The sequence below is a fragment of the Phocoena sinus genome, chromosome 2 (assembly GCF_008692025.1).
Source record: "Phocoena sinus isolate mPhoSin1 chromosome 2, mPhoSin1.pri, whole genome shotgun sequence".
NCBI classification, from domain to species: domain Eukaryota; kingdom Metazoa; phylum Chordata; class Mammalia; order Artiodactyla; family Phocoenidae; genus Phocoena; species Phocoena sinus.
The window spans coordinates 42,001,564-42,018,894 of record NC_045764.1 but is presented as its reverse complement, the minus strand read 5'-3'; the positions used below and the strand labels follow the sequence as shown (position 1 = coordinate 42,018,894).

Here is a 17,331-nt window from a genome sequence, read left to right as displayed (position 1 = left end):
AAAGCAGTTCGTCAACAGATACTCATTGAGCAGCCGAATGTGCCAGGCACCTTTCTCTTGCTCTTTTTCTTAAAACTGAATATATTTGACATGTAAACTTAAAGAATGCAGAGCATTAATTTGATGCATTTATATATTGTAATCTGATTGCCATTGTAGCCGTATTTAGCACCTCTATCACATCACATGATGATCCTTTCTTCTTAGTGGTTGGAATATGTAATTAGAGGCACCTTTCTCAAGTTGCTTATTACACAGTCGCTTATAAGAAGAGTTCTCGGGACTTCCCTGGTGGTGCAGTGGTTAAGAATCTGCCTGCCAATGCAGGGGACACGGGTTCAAGCCCTGGTCTGGGAAGATCCCACATGCCGCAGAGCAGCTGAGCCCGTGTGCCACAACTACTGAGCCTGTGCTCTAGAGCCCGTGAGCAACAACTACTGAAGCCCGCGTGCCTAGGGCCCATGCTCTGCAACGAGAGAAGCCAATGCAGCAAAAAATAAAGTAATTAAAAAAAAAAAAAGTTTGAGACTTGTAGACTAAACTTCTCAGCCACACATCTGTGTAGTAATTAAATAGTTTGGTAGATAGGACAGTGGTTTTCAGAATGTTTTTTGTGGAACTGGTGTTTTGGAAGTTCCAGATTTTTGGATTTAAACTAATTTAAAACGCACTTAAAAATATACATGCTCAAAAGTGTAACCAAATTTTAACATCAGCATATTAACTGTAGCTGTCAGTCTACCTACTTGTTTGGATTTTTCCTTCCATCTCGAATTAATTGAAGAACGTAATATAATTGCAAGGCAAGCCATTTTTTTTAACTGCTGATATTTGTACCAGCTTATCTATGAAAATGAAGATATTCTCTATGTTATGTATGCAAAACTAAATACAGACATAAATTAGATGCTGGGGTAGTTATGTGAATTCCAAGTATAATATGCACCTGATTTCTCATTTTTGGATCCATCAAAACAAGTTCATTTTCTCTTTTATTGACTTCAAATGCAAATGTTAAAATTATAGTTCAGATATCTGTACTAAATATTTTATATATTTGATAGCACACAATATAACAGTATTTTATTTAAGACGTTTTAAAAGTAGAAAATCAGTAAAATAGGTCGACTACTAGTTTTATGCTAACAGTGTTTATAATAAGTAGGATGGGGGTTTTTTGGTTTAATTCGTAATTTTTAATGTTAAGTCACCTCAGGTGTCTATTTCTTTTGGAAGCAGATTATTTCACTGAGTCCAGTGTGTCATCACAAGAGTCTTTTCTGTTTGGAGAATCAGTCTGGGGGAGGAAGTATAGTCATCATGTCCTCTGCCAGTGGTTCTTTGATCTATGGAAATCACTTGGTCAAACTGAAAATGTCACAAATTATCTTAGTTCTACCTGCTTAGCAAAACAAGGAAGAAAAGTTAATGTTTTTCAGTTTAAACTGAAAGAATCAAGGGACTTCCCTGAAGGTCCAGTGGTTAAGACTCTGTGCTTCCAGTGCAGGGGACATGGGTTCAATCCCTGGTTGGGGAACTAAGGTCCCACATGCCATGTGGTGTGGCCAAAAAAATTATTTTTAATAAAATTTAAAATAAATAAATAAACTGAAAGAATCAGACAGCAAAAAGGAAGTTTGATAGGGCCTGATTATTACTCTGCTATGCACCTAAGGTGCAAAAATACATTTTTAGTTTAAATACCACCCCACCTCAGAATCTTAGGGGCTACCTATCTCAACTATACCTTTGCAGTCCGCTCCAGAGGTAATGTTGAAATAAGCTCGACATTTAGTGGTGGCATTAAGGTCTGTTTGTTGACAGGTTGCTGCCTGCCGCTTAAAAAAAGAGGGGAAAAAAATCAAGGCTTGAAAGCAAAGGAACAACATGTAGTCATCTTCCCAAAGGAACAAAAGTAATGGGCTGGTTCTCTCCAGCTTCCTGAAGAACAGTGCCTGCAGTGCATGTTTGTGTGTGTGAAGCACCATCTGTAACCTTGGCAGGAAGTGGAAAATATGAGTAATTTGGGGACTCAGAATCTCTTTCCCCTCCTCCCTCCATCCCCTCTCATGTCCAGGACCTTCCCAGGGGTCTCAGGAAACATAGCATCCCTCCAGTTCATTTAACTCCCGGGAAACCCTTGTGCTCTTAGCCTCCCTTTTTTGGTTTAACATTAACCCTGTTTGCTGACCCTGGAGCCTCAGACCCCAAGTGGCTGCTCAGTCAGTTTTGACTCGTGGTTTAGAGAGATCAGCCGCATGGTTCATCATGGTTATGTGTGACGATGGCTGATGTTGATCTTCGCCTGTCTCTCAAATGTCTTTATTCACTTTAATATATCTTTTTGCATGCAAATATTAAGAGATACAGCAGGATAGAATTTTTAAAACAAATCAGCATCTCTTCACCCCGGTAGAACACACCTGGAGCGGTCTGAAGTCAAGTCGTGGTGAAAGCTGAGTCCCTTAGGTGGAAATGGTCAGGATCACAAGATGCTAGAACTATAGCAGGGAGCAGTAGCGAAGCCTCCCTGTAGCTCCCCTGAAGTCCGCTCCTGGAAAACAGACAACTGGTGAGAGCAGGGGCTGAAGCCCCTTGTCAGGACTGCTTCAGAGTAATTTAAGTTATGAGAAACTTGACAGGGTTGTGTGTGTGGTTTGTTTGTTTGTTTTAAACTCAGCCAAAACTCTACCCTTATTTTGGGATTTCAGTGACTTTAATGGAGAAAGGAGAAGAGCGTCTTTCCAGTTCTCACTTCTTGTAGTTAAGTAAAGCTTCCCTTGAATAATCAGCTGTTCTTTCCAGCTGCCACAGATAATTTGGTCTTTGGAATGCTTGGTGTGGAGTCTTTCAGAGTATGGAATTCATTCTGTTCGGGGTTTTTTGGAGATTGCCAGTGGTTCTGTTTTGTTTGCTTTAAACAGATGTAAAATGATATTGAGATTATTGTGGATTTATTTTCTGTTGTGTTAGCAGCTTCTGAGTACTTTTGTGGTAGGTTGGTTCTCTTGATTAAAAAAATAAACAAGTAGACCAGCTGTAATCTAAGTAGGAAACATAAGAGTTTAGAATGTGTGTGACGGTTGGATTCAGCTTTAGATTTTATCCGGGAAGACAGCTCTCTAGATAGGCCGTTTTCTCGTATTTAGAATTCATTGCTTAGATAGTAAAATACATATAACTGATTAAGGAAAAGAAGTTCGTTTAGGGAAAAGGGAGGTGAAAGAGCCTGAGCAATAAAGTCAATTCTTATCCGAACAGAGCAGTTTCATTTTGGTTTTTGTTTATTTGTTTACCAGTGTTCTTCTGAAAACTGCTGCTAGGTGAGCACTTCGGCTAAGATGATTTGGGTCATTTCTGGCTTTCCTCTTGTCCTGTACATCAGCATTGTGGTTATTACACTAACTACCAAGAATATCTTACAAGGCTTTTGTATCTACACTCTGTCAGTCCAGACCAGGCAGTGTCTCACACTCCCCAAAGAATTTAAACAAGAAGTTGTGGAAATAATTTTGGAGCGTGTATTTCTAAATTGTTGGTATTTAAATGTTTTTTTGTTGTTTTGTTTGAGTTGTCTTGGTTAGGGTTGACACAATAGGAAGCAGTTGCGCCTTTCTCTCCTTAAAGTTAAAAAACTCTCCAACGTTTATCCTTAAGAGGGGTCAGAGAATTTTCCCCAGATGGATTTTGCTGCTCAGACCTGTCTCTAGGGGGAGCTCTTCAGCACGTCGCCCACTGGACTGAAGTGGCAGAAGAGCCCTTCCTTCAGGTCCCCAACACAACTCAAGGTGAATCCTTCCCTTAACAGGGAGGCCTGGAAAATGCCATGCTGTAATTTCAATTTGGCATGGCCACTCCTCTTACCCTTCTTAATGCTGATTTTCTTAAGCCAGTCTCTCTAACGGGTTGTTTGATTTTTCTGCTGAAAGAGAGTGTATAGTATATAACAGTTCACCAAAGATCTGGTGGCAGAGGTTAAAAAAAAATGCAGCAACAAATAGATGATAGCTCCCAGTCATGTGGGTTTTCCTTCACATCCTTTTGTTTGATGCCTCCTTGTAGCAAGAAAAGAAGTTGAAGGCTGGGCTGTTTGCTTTTAAGTTCAGAGGAGTCTAATTAAGGGTCAGCTCTGTTCCCATAAACCACTGTGCCAAGACCTTTTTTGAAGAACTTTATAGAATGAAAGTATATTGCTTACTGCTATCAGGAAATCTTTTTGAAAAATAAATAAAAGGCCAAATAATTCTTTGATCTCCCTAACAACATGGTATAGTCTGTGGCAGAGAGCTTGAAAGTGTATTAGATTTGTCTTCGATTCTTAAGTTCTCAGTAATTGTCTGTTTTCCAAAACAGAGGTTTTAACCACATGACTTTGGCTGATGTCAGTGGGGCGGAAGTTTCTAAACCACCCACGTATACCACTAAAACCATTGCCATGAACTGAGTCCAGGACAGCCTGCTGACAAGTAGAGTGGTTTCCAAGTAGGTACTTGAGTAAGTTAAGCAGACATCTATGCAAACTGTTTATCTCTAAGACTTGTGACCATGTTAATAAAGCATATTAAAATTTTCAACTGGGTTGTGAGTTTGGGGACATGTCTCAGTTAACTAAAGAGGATTTGTATGAAAATTTGTTTACCAGAAGTGGATTTTAAATATTACTTCTGCTTTTATGATTCATCAATTGCAGTTGTCTTTTAAATCTCAAACACTGGCCTGAGAACTTGAATATTGCCAAAGTCTGTTTAAAAGTGATTGTACCTTTCCCACTGTTTAATTCTCTACAGGGTGATGGAACTGATGGGGAGGAAAGAAACAGGAAGAATGCAACTTGAAAGCAAGTTCTGTCCACGGTGTACTAGTTGGTCATTTTTGTAGATCAGAATTAGTGGCAAGTTCTCAAGCAAATCCACCACCCTGTGTTGCCCATTCATGCCTAAAATACCGATTTTCATTACAGCAAAGGAGAAAATGCTGTTTTTTAACTGGAATATAAGATAATAAAATCTAATTGAAAATTGTTTTATACTTGTTTTAAAAGATAAGCAAATGCAGGGAACTTTGAAGGAATTAGAATTTGGGTTTTAACAAAGAACACACTAATATAAAATAGTGCATGGATAACATAACCAACACCTATGTGCCCATTACTCAAGATGAAAAAAAAGTAACATTTTGTCATATTACTTTAGATTATTTTTCAGTTTTGAAGAAATAAACCATTATAGTTAAGGTTGAATTCCCGTTTCCCTGCCTAATCCCGTTCTTCTTCCTTCCTCCTCAAGACAAACACTATCATGAATTCAGTGTGTATGTAGCCAGTGTTTTATAACTATCATATATATAAATAATATCAAAAAAATTTTTTTGTTGTTTTTAGTTTATTTAAGTGGTACCATACAGTGTATCTCATTCTGTAACTTGCTTTATTCTCCTCAGCATCATATTTGGGGGATCCAGACAGGGTATTGAAACACATGGGTCTAGATTATTGACTTCTAACTCTTATATGGTATTTCATTTTTGAATATATCAAATCTGTTCCACTGCTAAGTCATTTGGGTTATTTCCAATTTCTGTCTGTTACAGTGCCGCAGGGAACATCCTTAATTGTACTTGCGTGTATCACCAGGCTATATACCAAGAAGGGAATTGCTAATTCATTGTGTGAGCACGTTTTTACCTTTACTAGATGTTGCCAAATTACTTTCCAAAATGGATGTACCGTCCATCGGCAGATGATGCGAGCTCCTGCATCACCATATCCTCACCAGTACCTAGAACTTATTTTGGCCAATCTGGTTGGATGTGAAATGATATTTCTATGTTGTTTGAGCTTGCATTTCTCTAATTTCTAGAGAGCTTGAGCACCATTTTGTGTTTTTTGTGAATTGCCTGTTCATAGTCTTTGTATTGTTTTTCTGTTTGGTTCTTTGTCTTATTGTTTTATGAGGAGTTTTAAACATTTTTAAGATGGTGTTGGATATGGCACTACCTTTAATTCCATTTCAAAATGTGGGCTTTTTTTTGTCCATGATATGAATTCATTAGTTTTCCTCATATTCTTATCACCCATGTTTTAAAGTATATTTTGTTTAAGTAAAATGGAGTGAAGAAGAGGTTCTCCTAGGGTACCTAGGCAAGACTCAAGAGAGGGTAAGGAAGAATGGGATTAAAGAAGATGTATGTGAAAGACAGAGGGAAAAGATAGGGAGGGGAGCTGGAAAGCCTGTGCATGAGAAAGAGATGATGGATCAACAAGACCACTCCGTGGTCCCAGGCATCTGTGTAGCAGGGGAGGGGAGACATGTACCCTGAGTAAGGATAGTGGGGCCGATACGGGGGGAAAACACATTCTGTCTTACTAGAAGATGAATATAGATGTTTGCCTTAACTACTTTGTTTTACTTCATGCTGTGGGTCTAGCAGCTTGGAGCTCACCTGCCCACCCCTCTCCCTCCTTCAGACATCTAGTGCTTACTGTGGGCCTGAGGCTGAGGCTAGGGATATAAAATTTAGAAAGACAGAGTTAGACTCCCTCCATGAGTTTTCTGCCCAGTGGAAGAGTATGGCCATCACAGTACAGTACGATGACAGAGGAAAGCATGGAATTCCAGAAGCATAGAGGTGGGGAGTCTTATCTTCCCTGCGAGAGTCAGAGAAGACTCCACAGAGCTGAGTCCTGCCAACCTAGTCAGGGAAGGAAGAGAGGGAAAGGGACACAAGTACAGGAAACAGTTTGTTCAGAGCTCAGAGGTGTGACAGAACATGGCAAGGGGCTAGAAATGGATACAGCACGTGATGGGCCATGTCAAGCTAAGTAAGAAGTTTGGGCTTTATCCTAAAGATGATGGGGAGCCATTAAAAAAGTTTCTGAGAAGTGAGAGGCAAAAAGTTTTGAATACAAATCAATCAAGGCAAACGGTCCAGCCCACCTGTTGCCTCTTTGACCCTTTCTGGAAGACCATTGGCTAGTGGGGCTTAAAGTCTTTAGCCAAAGTTCACCAAGTCTAGATCCTGGAATATGAATTACATTGCCTGATGTATAGAAGGGCATAACAGCATTGGCATCTCAGAGTTATGTGGGTTTCTATTTGTGATTCTGCTTTTTTCTCTGAGTAGTAAGACGATTTCTTTATCAAAATGTGTCCTTATTTTCAAGTAGCAGAGAACTAGACAATTTAATGAGGGCCAGTGGTTTCCGGTCCTTGAGAAAAATATCGTCAAAATGTTTCCTTTTGCTGATTAGAATGAGTCACTCCCCAGGGGTCTCTTTCTGCAGAGCCTTCCTTGTGCCCAGAAGGGGATGTTGCTGAGAAACCCTGGCATTAATATTCAATGATACATAACCCTTTTATAGCTGCTGACTTCTGGAACAGTTTCACGACCTATGTGGAAATGGTCATGATCCCAAAGAGTAGAAATTGCAGGGAGCAGAGCATCCATATAGCTCCCTTGCAGTCTTCTCCTGGAGAAGAAAACAATGGAAGTAAGAATAGAGCTGGGACTGAGATAAAGCCTTCCAGGTTTTTTCCTCTTGTTGATTCCCTGAGTGAGCCTTTCCCAGAAGAGTCTCTCCTCATGCTGCCGTTGGTAAATGGATGTCTCTTCTGATTGTTTAGCTTCAGAAAAATGACCAGACAGTGAATTTCACTTGGGGTGGAGCTAGAAGAGCTTAGCTAGATAGAAGGCTTGGTAGGCCTGAGAGTAAAAGGCCCAGAATACTTCACCCCACCCCACTTCCAGACAAGTTCCCGCTCTGGGCCATGCTGTCAACAAAAGTAGAGTTGCTCCCTATCGCCTCTTTTATGGAAATAGCTTCAGCCAAGATTTTCTCCACTTGGAACTTTCCCTAACCATGCCCTGAAGGATGGGTCAGTCCTAGTGATAATTAATTCAGATGACTAAGTTGAAAACTCTTCTGCAACATGAACCTTATAGAACAATCTAGTGGATTTACTTAGAAAATTATCTCTTTCTTCAAGAGATGTAGCATAAGGAGTCTTATAGGATCACAGAGAAAAGGAACTTGGGGGGGAAGATACGGTGGTACTTCCTTTCATTTTATAGGTCTGAGGAAACTGAGGCCTATAGAGAAGAAACTTGCATAGGGTAACATTAACTAATTAGGAGAGCCAGGACCTAAATCACATTTAGTGTGATGGCTGTTCTTCTAGTACTCCTTTTAGTGTTGATAAGATATTTGACATACTGTAATCTAGGTTGTGTCAGGGCACTTGGCTTTTGGATAAAATAGACATAAGATCTCCAACAGACGTTTGAGTAGGTGGCATGAGCCAGGCATTATGCTAGGGAGACCTAATAAAGGATTCGGCAGTAGATGGAGGGACCCTACCCTAGAGGAGCGCTCAGTGGAGGAGAAAACCATAAGATTATCCAACGCATTGTGACAGGTGGTGTCAGGGAAGAGACCTGTGAACCGAGTAGGCATTGAGGAAGGAATGGGGAAAAGCGTCTGGGGTTCTGGCAGTCTCCATTCTAGGGTCCTCGTAATCTGTACGTAGGAACCAGGAGAGCATCCTGGCCCATGATTCGTGGGTTACCATAGGCAGGACCCGTGGTGCTTCGTGAATCAGGGTGTGAAGCGTTGCCTGATGGGTGGTATCTGTTGATTTTCTCAGGCAGTCCTTCCCTGGAGAGATGCTCATCATGGGGTGTCCCCACAGACAGCTCTTGTATTTGTTTTACTTCACCTCTGGCCTCCTGGAACCATTCTTATGACCATAGTACAAGCTGATGATGACCCTTTTGTGAGGCACAGAGGGTGGGGTTTATATAGCAGTGGCCCTTATGGGCCAAGGAGTGAGAAATAAGAGTTGAAATAAACTCGTGTCCTTGCAGGATTATGGGCTGTGTTTCATCTTGTGGTAAATCTCTGTTCATCATTCAGGAAGTCTCCCACTTTCTCTTGAGTCAGAGCTCCCAGAGGTGCTTTAGGGTGGTTCTGATGACCTTTCTTCTGCAGCTGTTGACTCGCTTGGGGTGTTGCAAAAAGTTCAGGGTAGTTAGGTTTCCAAGTCGAAGGACATAAAGGTAGATTTTCACATTCACATTCCACCTTTGACACAGCCATACAGATTTCACAGCCCCTGTTAAGGGGCTGTATTTACGTATTATTTGTGGGTGTTACTAGAGGTATATGTAAATTTCTCTATATGTAAATACATACCATTTATGTCTTATTTGTGACTTAGACCTACATATTGACAGCAGATGCTTTCACTTGTAGTTTTGTAGCCTCTCAGCTTCCTGCCCGAGAAGTTTCAGATTTCTAGTTTTCATTAATCAGAAATCACATCTGCTCTTGCTTCTCCTCCTCCAAAGGACATCACATGCCTGCTTCCTCGAAGAGGGCTGCAATCTGTAATTTCAGCTAGTCACGTTCTCACGTGTGAGCGACTTCACCTGGCAGTCTGTCGCTTGCTGTGGCAATGGAAAATCAGTCTGGGGGATCTGTTTGCTGTGTATTAATGTCACCTGGGGTTTTGCTCTCTTTTCAGATTGTGGTGCTTTTGTCCACAAAGGCTGTAGAGAATGTCTGGCCTCCTGTGCAAAGGTCAAAATGAAGGTAAGACATTTCTGGCTAAACCAATAAAATCTTCAGAGTTGGGAGATTTGGGGTTGTAGTTTTTGTTTATTTTCATCATTTTGATGAAATGACTACTTTGAGACTCAAATAACCAAAAATGATTTTTCTCTTCTTAACACACTCGGGAATTTGTGGCTTTTGGAAGGTGAAATGCTTTCAGAACTGCTCCACGTTAAATGCCCATTTCTCTGTGATTTTAATGTGTGTCGCCGTTGAAGTGGTTTTCTTCTTAACTGTGTCTGCAGACCTCCTCTGCCTTTCACACGCCTGGCTTCCTTCTTCAGGACCATGAGGGCAGCAGGTGGAAATCAGGGGCTCTGACATGCTGATGGGCTGGGGAGTGTCAGGGTTAAACGGGCCTGTGTGGCAGCACTTTTCTCCACGGGCTTGTGTGGATCACATGACAGGAGCAGGAAGTGTATGATGGTACGTGCTCTGAGTATGCAGCTGTGTGATAACAGGCACTGCATATCAGAGCCCTTAAGGAAGAGTACGGGGCTGGGGGCAGATGGGCGTTTAGGCGGCCTGTGTGGTTTTCAGTGTTGTAGTCACTCATAAATGTCTTTGTTCCTTGTCAGAAGAGTGCTCTCCAGCTCCATCTACACAAATGCTCAGCATGCTGTGTGCTTCTAATAACCAAACGCATTTATCTAGTGCAGTGGCCTCAAACTGGAGTGTACATTAGAATCACCTTGGGGGCTTGTTATAAGATGACACTGGGCCCCACTCCCAGAGTTTCCAATTTGGCGGGTGGGGAGGGACCAGGAACTTGCCTTTCTAATAAGTTCCCAGATGATGCTAATACTGCTAGTCCGAGGACCACACTTGGAGAAGCACTGAACTCTAGTGTAAAGATGACAGACCTCTGTACCCCAGATCTTATTCAGTCCATGGACATAAATTTTGTTTGGCTCATGGAGTAATTTTTTTTTATTTGAGTTAGTGTATCTATAGAAAAATCGTATTTCACACCAATTTGGATTTCTGATTTCTCCTGAAGAAATGGAAGATCTCACAGCCTTGGTATTTCCCCTTACCCAGCATTCCCAATTCCCACCTTGCTCTTTTTCTTTTTTTTCCATAGTACTTACCACCTTCTTAGGGTCTGCTTAACACACTGTATGTATTATTATATTACATTGACTTTTTATGATCTGTACCTTCCCCCCACTAGAATGTAAGCACTAAAGTTGCCAAGCAGTCTGAAGTCAGGACTGTTTGATCCATTAATAGCTCCTAAGCAGGTAGAACAGTATCTGGCCTGTAGTTCCTTAAATGTTAGAGAGGTGGGTGGTGGGTGATAATCCACTGGGGCTGAGTGGCTGCCGCCTCCTCTAGACAAGATGTACAAGCCCCAGACTGCCACTCCCCCGCTCCTCCAACTCACCTCTGTCCTTTGTTACCTGCCTGACCCCACAGGCATTTGAGTTTGTGATCTCTGGTAAGACTGCTGTGAATGTGCTATAGAGAAGGAGAATGATAGGGATACAGCACATCCCATAGAAACGGATGTAACCTCAAAGGGAGAGTTTCATTTTAAATGGACCCTTTTTCACTAATGATTTATCTCAGACTAATTGCTTCAGTCTGTAATTTCTCACAGTGTCTCTGTTCCATGCTACAACAAAGGTCTTAAAATTAGCACTTTACCTAAGAATTATTTTACACCTTATAAATGCGAGTCACTGGAGAAATAGAAACGAAAAGGGCACAGATGCCGCTCTTAAAGGAGCCAGCATTCTGGTGAAGATGGACAAGCAGACGATGACCATAAATAAGGAAAAAGCTAGGCGGGGGTACATGCAGGATCCTGAGGGGTGCCAGTCCCTGCCTCGGGTGGGGAGAAGAAAGAAGCTAACAGACGGCTCTACCAAGGAGGGATTATCTTGAAGTAGAAGAATGCCGTGCCTGTGACGGTGAAGAGAGAATTCCAGGCAGAAGAGATGGAATTTGCAGGATCAGAGCGCTTGGCGGTTTCAGAGGAGAGCCAGAGTGGGTGATGTAGCTAGGCCTAGGGTACTGAGGACTGTTGGCAGGAACAGAGCAGGGAAGTAGGAGCAGAAACTTGAAACTTGACAGAAGATAAATTATTATGCAGTGTTCACTCAGGCTTTCTTTTCCTTTCAGCAGCCCAAAGGGAGCCTTCAAGCACATGACACATCTTCGCTGCCCACAGTCATTATGAGAAACAAGTGTAAGTAGCTCAGCCCACCTCTCATGATTCCTTTTCGCCTCTCTGGTTCAGGACTTACCCATAGAACTTCTGTAGTATTTATTTGTTATTCTTAAGCAAGATTTGAAAACCTATTTTGAATACTTAGAGAAGGCTGCAGTTTCATTGACCAAAAGCTTACCATTCTACCATCAAACTCTCTGGAAGGTTCTAGAATAGTGTGTGTCTTAGCTTAAAAGGCAGCACCTTAACCCTGTGTGTCTTGAAATTTCTCTTGCGTGAGTCGACAGTGAAACTTGCTTCTAGCAGCATTACAGTTGCATCACATGAGATCTTGCTTCTTAAACTTCTTGACAAACTGTGGAGTTACGAAACTAGTTCTTTTTTTCCCCAAGGACTTCAGTGGTACACAAATTGGGTAAATCACACCTCTCCCATTCACATCAATCTGTCTTCTCCAGTCTGTGCAAAGCTTCACTTTGGTTTTACTTAATATTTTCCCCTTTTCATTCTTCATTCCCTATCTCATTCCTTTCCCTTCCTCAGCACGCACTGCAGTATATTTACTGTAAACCTCTCTGATCTGCCGTATCTTTAGACATATGTGTACCTCTGGAAATATCTCTTAAGATTTTTTTTTTTTTTTTTTGCGGTACGCGGGCCTCTCACTGTTGTGGCCTCTCCCGTTGCGGAGCACAGGCTCTGGACGCGCAGGCTCAGCGCCCATGGGTCATGGGCCCAGACGCTCCGCGGCATGTGGGATCTTCTTGGACCGGGGCACGAACCCGCGTCCCCTGCATCGGCAGGCGGACTCTAAACCATTGCGCCACCAGGGAAGCCCCTCTCTTAAGATTTTGTGCGTTAAATTTAAATTAGATGATATGACTTGCTTATCCATTCTGCTGGCTTTTTTCCCACTCAATATGGTTTTGAGATCTATGCGTGTTCCTATATGTAAGCTATTGTCTCAGATCGCTGCATGGTGTTCTTTCATAAATATATACCACATTTTAATTATCAGTTCCCCCAAAGACAGTTGTCTGAGTTGTTTCCAACTCCTGCCATAAAGATGCAGTAATGAATATCACCTAAATTTGCTCTATGGGAGCCCATGTGAAACTTACCCTCAGGCCGTGTTTTTCAAAGTGTAGATCCTGGATCAATTAGAAGTGCCAATTCTTGGGCCCTACCCAGACCTACTACCTCAGAGATGCCAGAGGCGGAGCCCAGTGATCTGTGTTTTAGTAGATGCTCCAGGTGATGGTGATGCACACACTCGAGCTTGAGGACCACTCCTCTGTGCCCGACTGCTCTGAGTGCTTCCAGATGGCCCCGGAATGGCTGTAGAGACTGTGCCACCAGGAGGGTGTGGAGTCCCTTTAGATAGAAGTCCAATTATTGCCCGTCTTTGCATGTGGATTCCAAGAAGAAAAAGTTGTGCCAGACTGTCACCCACCTTAACCAGTGATCCAACCCATTCCAACACCTTTTACAAGTCTAATCTTCCTTAAACTTTTGTTCTGTGACATTATCCCTTATTTCAGAAACCTTTTTTTTTTCTTTCAAATCAGATAAAATAGCATTTTTCCAAAAAAATACCTATTATGTCTGACCCCCACATGTATTCGTATTCCTGTTTTCCCCTTTTAATTCCTGAGGTAATGTAGCGGTAAGAGTACAGATTGTGGATTCAGGTTGGATGGATTTGAGTCCCAGCATCCCACTTAACAGCCGTGTAACCTTGGACGTTTACTAAGTCCCCTGTATGTCATTTTCCTCCTCTGCGAAAGGATGGAAATAGTATCGGCAGGTGGTCATCGGGTTTAAGTGAGATCACACCAATGAAGTACTTGGTGAGAGGCCTCCTTCAGTGTTTGCTTTCACCACTACCATCGCCATCACAAATAAGGATGCTGAGGCTCAGAGAGTAGTTAGCAACTTCCCTGAGTGCAGTGGATTGGTTTCAACAAGGGAGAGTTGTTGTTTGCAGCCCCCTACGCTGCCTTTTAGATGCAGGTTGTTCTTTATAATTTTCAGGGCTCTGCATGACGTGACATCGTTCTGCTTCTCCGGCCGTTTCACTGATCCCTTATATACACCCCTCTACTTACTTCCTCTTCTGCTTGTTATCTCCCTGTCACATTAATAGAGTGTTTCTGCCTTCCTTCATGCAGTTCTCCTCATCAGAATGTCCTCTTTTTCTGCTGACTTACCCACATCCTACTGTTCTTCAAGAACCGGTGTTTCTTCCTCCATCAGATTTTATCTGCTCAGCAGCTTCCCTTCTGAGACACTGAGGATGTGCTCCAGGCTCTTGAACACTTGAGCATGTTCTCTTCCCTGCCAGTTGCCCTTCTTCCCTGTTGCTGTGGGACCCACATCTCCTAGTTTCCTGTGTGCTTCCTGCAGGAAGGGTCTGGTCGTGTTATAGGGTAGCATGTTTCTGGTGTTCATTATATCGCCTTCTTCTAAATAGAATTTGAATTGGAAATTAATGGTTTTATTAATTTTATAAGTCAGAAACATCCTGTAATACTGTGAAGCCATAACAGCTGCCCCAGTCTTATTTCCTTCAGCTCCTGATGCTCCTGGGGATGGACAGGTAATGCAGCAGTTTAGTTAGCTACCAAGGAGAAATAATTTGCTACCCAGATGGCAGTGTGACTACTTTAGCATGAAATTAGACCTCCAGTTTGCTCTTTGGTCAAGTTCAAGAGAAATACGCAGTATGAGGACAAATTAGCTATGTGACATCAAACACATGTTGCATTTTCCTCATCTGTAAATTAACGGAATTGGTCAAAACCTGTGTTCTCAGACATTGTACAGAAGCATCTCTTGGGGAGCTGGTAAATGTGTAGGCTCCCAGGTCCCACCCGCACAGAACGAGGAGGGCTGGGAATTTGCATATCTAACCAGCCCCTGACACGTTTCTTGGTAGGTCCTCCCAAAGAACACCAGCCTCAGTTATCTCTGAGGCTCCTTTTCTCCTTAAAATTCTTTCGGTCTCCTTTTCTCTTACTTTGAATTAGTTTAAATTTTTTAGTATATGATACTTTCACACGATTCTTTATCCTCATTGCCATCACACCGTACAGGAAAACCACTTTTCTTAGTTTTATATTTATCTTCCTTAAGTTTCTTTATTAAAATAAAGCAAATACCAATTTGGATTATTAATTATGTTTTTAAAACATAAGAGGTGGTCTGTTGCACACTTTATTCTGCACCTTGATTTTTTTCCCCCTTAATGTGTTATCTGCCGATCTGTGTCAGTTCATGGAGAGTGTCCTCGTTTTTTTTTAAAGCTTCATAGTATTCCCATGTAGGCTGTACCATGATTTATTAACTGATCTTCTTTTGATACTCATTTTGCTTCTACCAAACTTTGCATTGCATAACTTTGGACATACGACATTTCAAATATAAACAAGTAAATCTTGTAGAATAAACATATCCTAAATGGAATTACTGGGTCAAAGATATAGGCATTTACCGTTTCAACAGCTGGTGCCAAGTTGTCTTCCATAGGGTTTTTGTACCTGTTTACACTCCCAGGGTAAATCTCTTTTAAAGCAGTTTGCTTCTATTTGGCATTCATCAGGTGAGTCAGTGCTGGTGGGCATGTGTCGGTGATACTTCATTTGGTGTCCTTTCCTTCTTTACAGCCTCCCAGCCCAAGGAGCGCCCTCGGTCTGCAGTCCTCCTGGCCGATGAAACCACTGCCGTCCCCATGTTTGCTAACAGACGGTCCCAGCAGAGTGTGTCGCTCTCCAAAAGTGTCTCCATTCAGAACATTGCTGGGTGAGTGGGGATGTAAAGCCAGGACAGTTGACATCTAGGTGACAGAGCATAATAATTTATACCATTTGACAAAAAGATTGTTTTATAAAGAAATGTATAACGTAATGGGTTAGTGCTACAGATGAGAGGGGTGAGTGTTACACTTTGATGTACCATCATGGTCGCCATTTTGTAGCAAGGATCCCCTTTAAACACCATTTTTAGGCCAGTTGTCCTCTGCTCTTATATGTGATCAGTCCTGCTTTTAAAGAACCTGCCTTCTAAAAGGATGATTTTCAGATCAAAATAAGAAGTGGGAATAGGAAAAAAGATTTAATTCTGAATGTTTGGTTTCAATCACTTGTATTTTCATATGTCTGTTGGTCTTTTCTGTTGGTCAGATGAACCTCGGGGGAGGGGGTAAATTTGTTTTGTTTCGCTTTTTTCTTTTCTTTTCTTTTTTTTTTTTTTTAACTCGCCCCTTGACTCTTAAGTCATGGGAGTGAATAATGGGCCAGGTACGACAGTAGGTTCCCCGTCCCTCATCTGCACTGAGTTCCTTTTGTGGTCCCTCCAGAAGTTGCTGTGGCCCCTGATTGTTCAGGCCTCGGCTGTCTGTAATTAGCACAGGGCCGATTATGATGTTGCTGGCTGTTTGGGGTAAGATGCCTGCCTTCCCATCCAGTAAAGGAGTCATCTCAAATGTAGGACTCAAAACATCTCTTGCAGCTCTCTTAACCTAGGCTGGAGGAAAATTCCCAACTGAAGGATGCAAATCTCCTTTTGTCTGTGCTTCCTATAACCTCTGTGCTGGCTAATGTTTCCTCCTCCTTAAAAACAAAAAGTTTCAGGTATTTTTATATTCTTTTGTCTTTCTGTTGTAATTAACCAAAGGCTTTCTTTTCCAAGTTCTTATGTTATCCAAATGAGTTTATATTATGACTTTTAAAAGTTGGCCTTTAAATAAAATTTAGTTTTAAATGACTCTGGCTTACTTTTGTTGTACCACAAACATCATCTACTGGGTGCCTAAGGTGCTAGCTGGTGAGTTGGGGTCAAGAAAAGTTTGAAGAATATGGTTTAATATAAGTGCTTGGTCTATAGTTATTTAGGGAACACAGGGAAAAAGTGTAGTGGTTAGACATGAGTTTCCAACAGAAAAATTTCTTATATAATGTGTATGCAGTTTGAAGGAAGAGCATCCTCCTTGCTACCTATCGTTTAAAAAAAACCCAAGGCTCAAAAAGTTCATGCTTGCAGTGATGTTAAGTGCCTCCAACCTTCCTTAATAGTTTGTGTTGAATATTGCTGGGTACCTGACATAAGTAATTTGTCTTCCATCATTGTAGTACTTGCAGCCAGCTGTCATTTTATAGTTTTTCAGATCTTCACTTAAGACCGGAAACTATGGCTTCTCAGAATGTATCTGACAGTATGTGTTTCCTTTTTCCCACAGAGTTGGCAATGATGAGAACATATCAAACACCTGGAAATTCCTGTCTCATTCAACAGACTCACTAAATAAAATCAGCAAGGTCAATGAGTCAACAGAGTCCCTTACTGATGAGGGTAAGCAGAAGCCACTGCATGTATTGTGTGCGTCTGCAGAGACTTTGTGCAGTCTCCTAGAATGCAAGCACTAACGCATCTCCTGCCTCTTCCTTACTCCTGTGAAACTTCTCTGAACTGTCTGTAAAGCATCACATGCTTTCTAATGAGTTGGTAAACCCACTTACCCTGTTGTTAGATGGTTGTCCACCGAAGG

At 41.7% G+C, this 17,331-nt stretch overlaps 1 protein-coding gene across 1 annotated transcript in view; it reads left to right on the top strand.

Moving 5' to 3' along the window:
* Positions 1 to 17,331, top strand: part of AKAP13 (A-kinase anchoring protein 13) — a 332,091-nt gene that overhangs the window by 292,776 nt on the left and 21,984 nt on the right. The window contains 4 exon segments of the mRNA XM_032623794.1: positions 9,522 to 9,589; positions 11,738 to 11,804; positions 15,452 to 15,587; positions 17,023 to 17,135. Of these exon segments, the coding sequence (XP_032479685.1) occupies positions 9,522 to 9,589; positions 11,738 to 11,804; positions 15,452 to 15,587; positions 17,023 to 17,135 (384 nt within the window).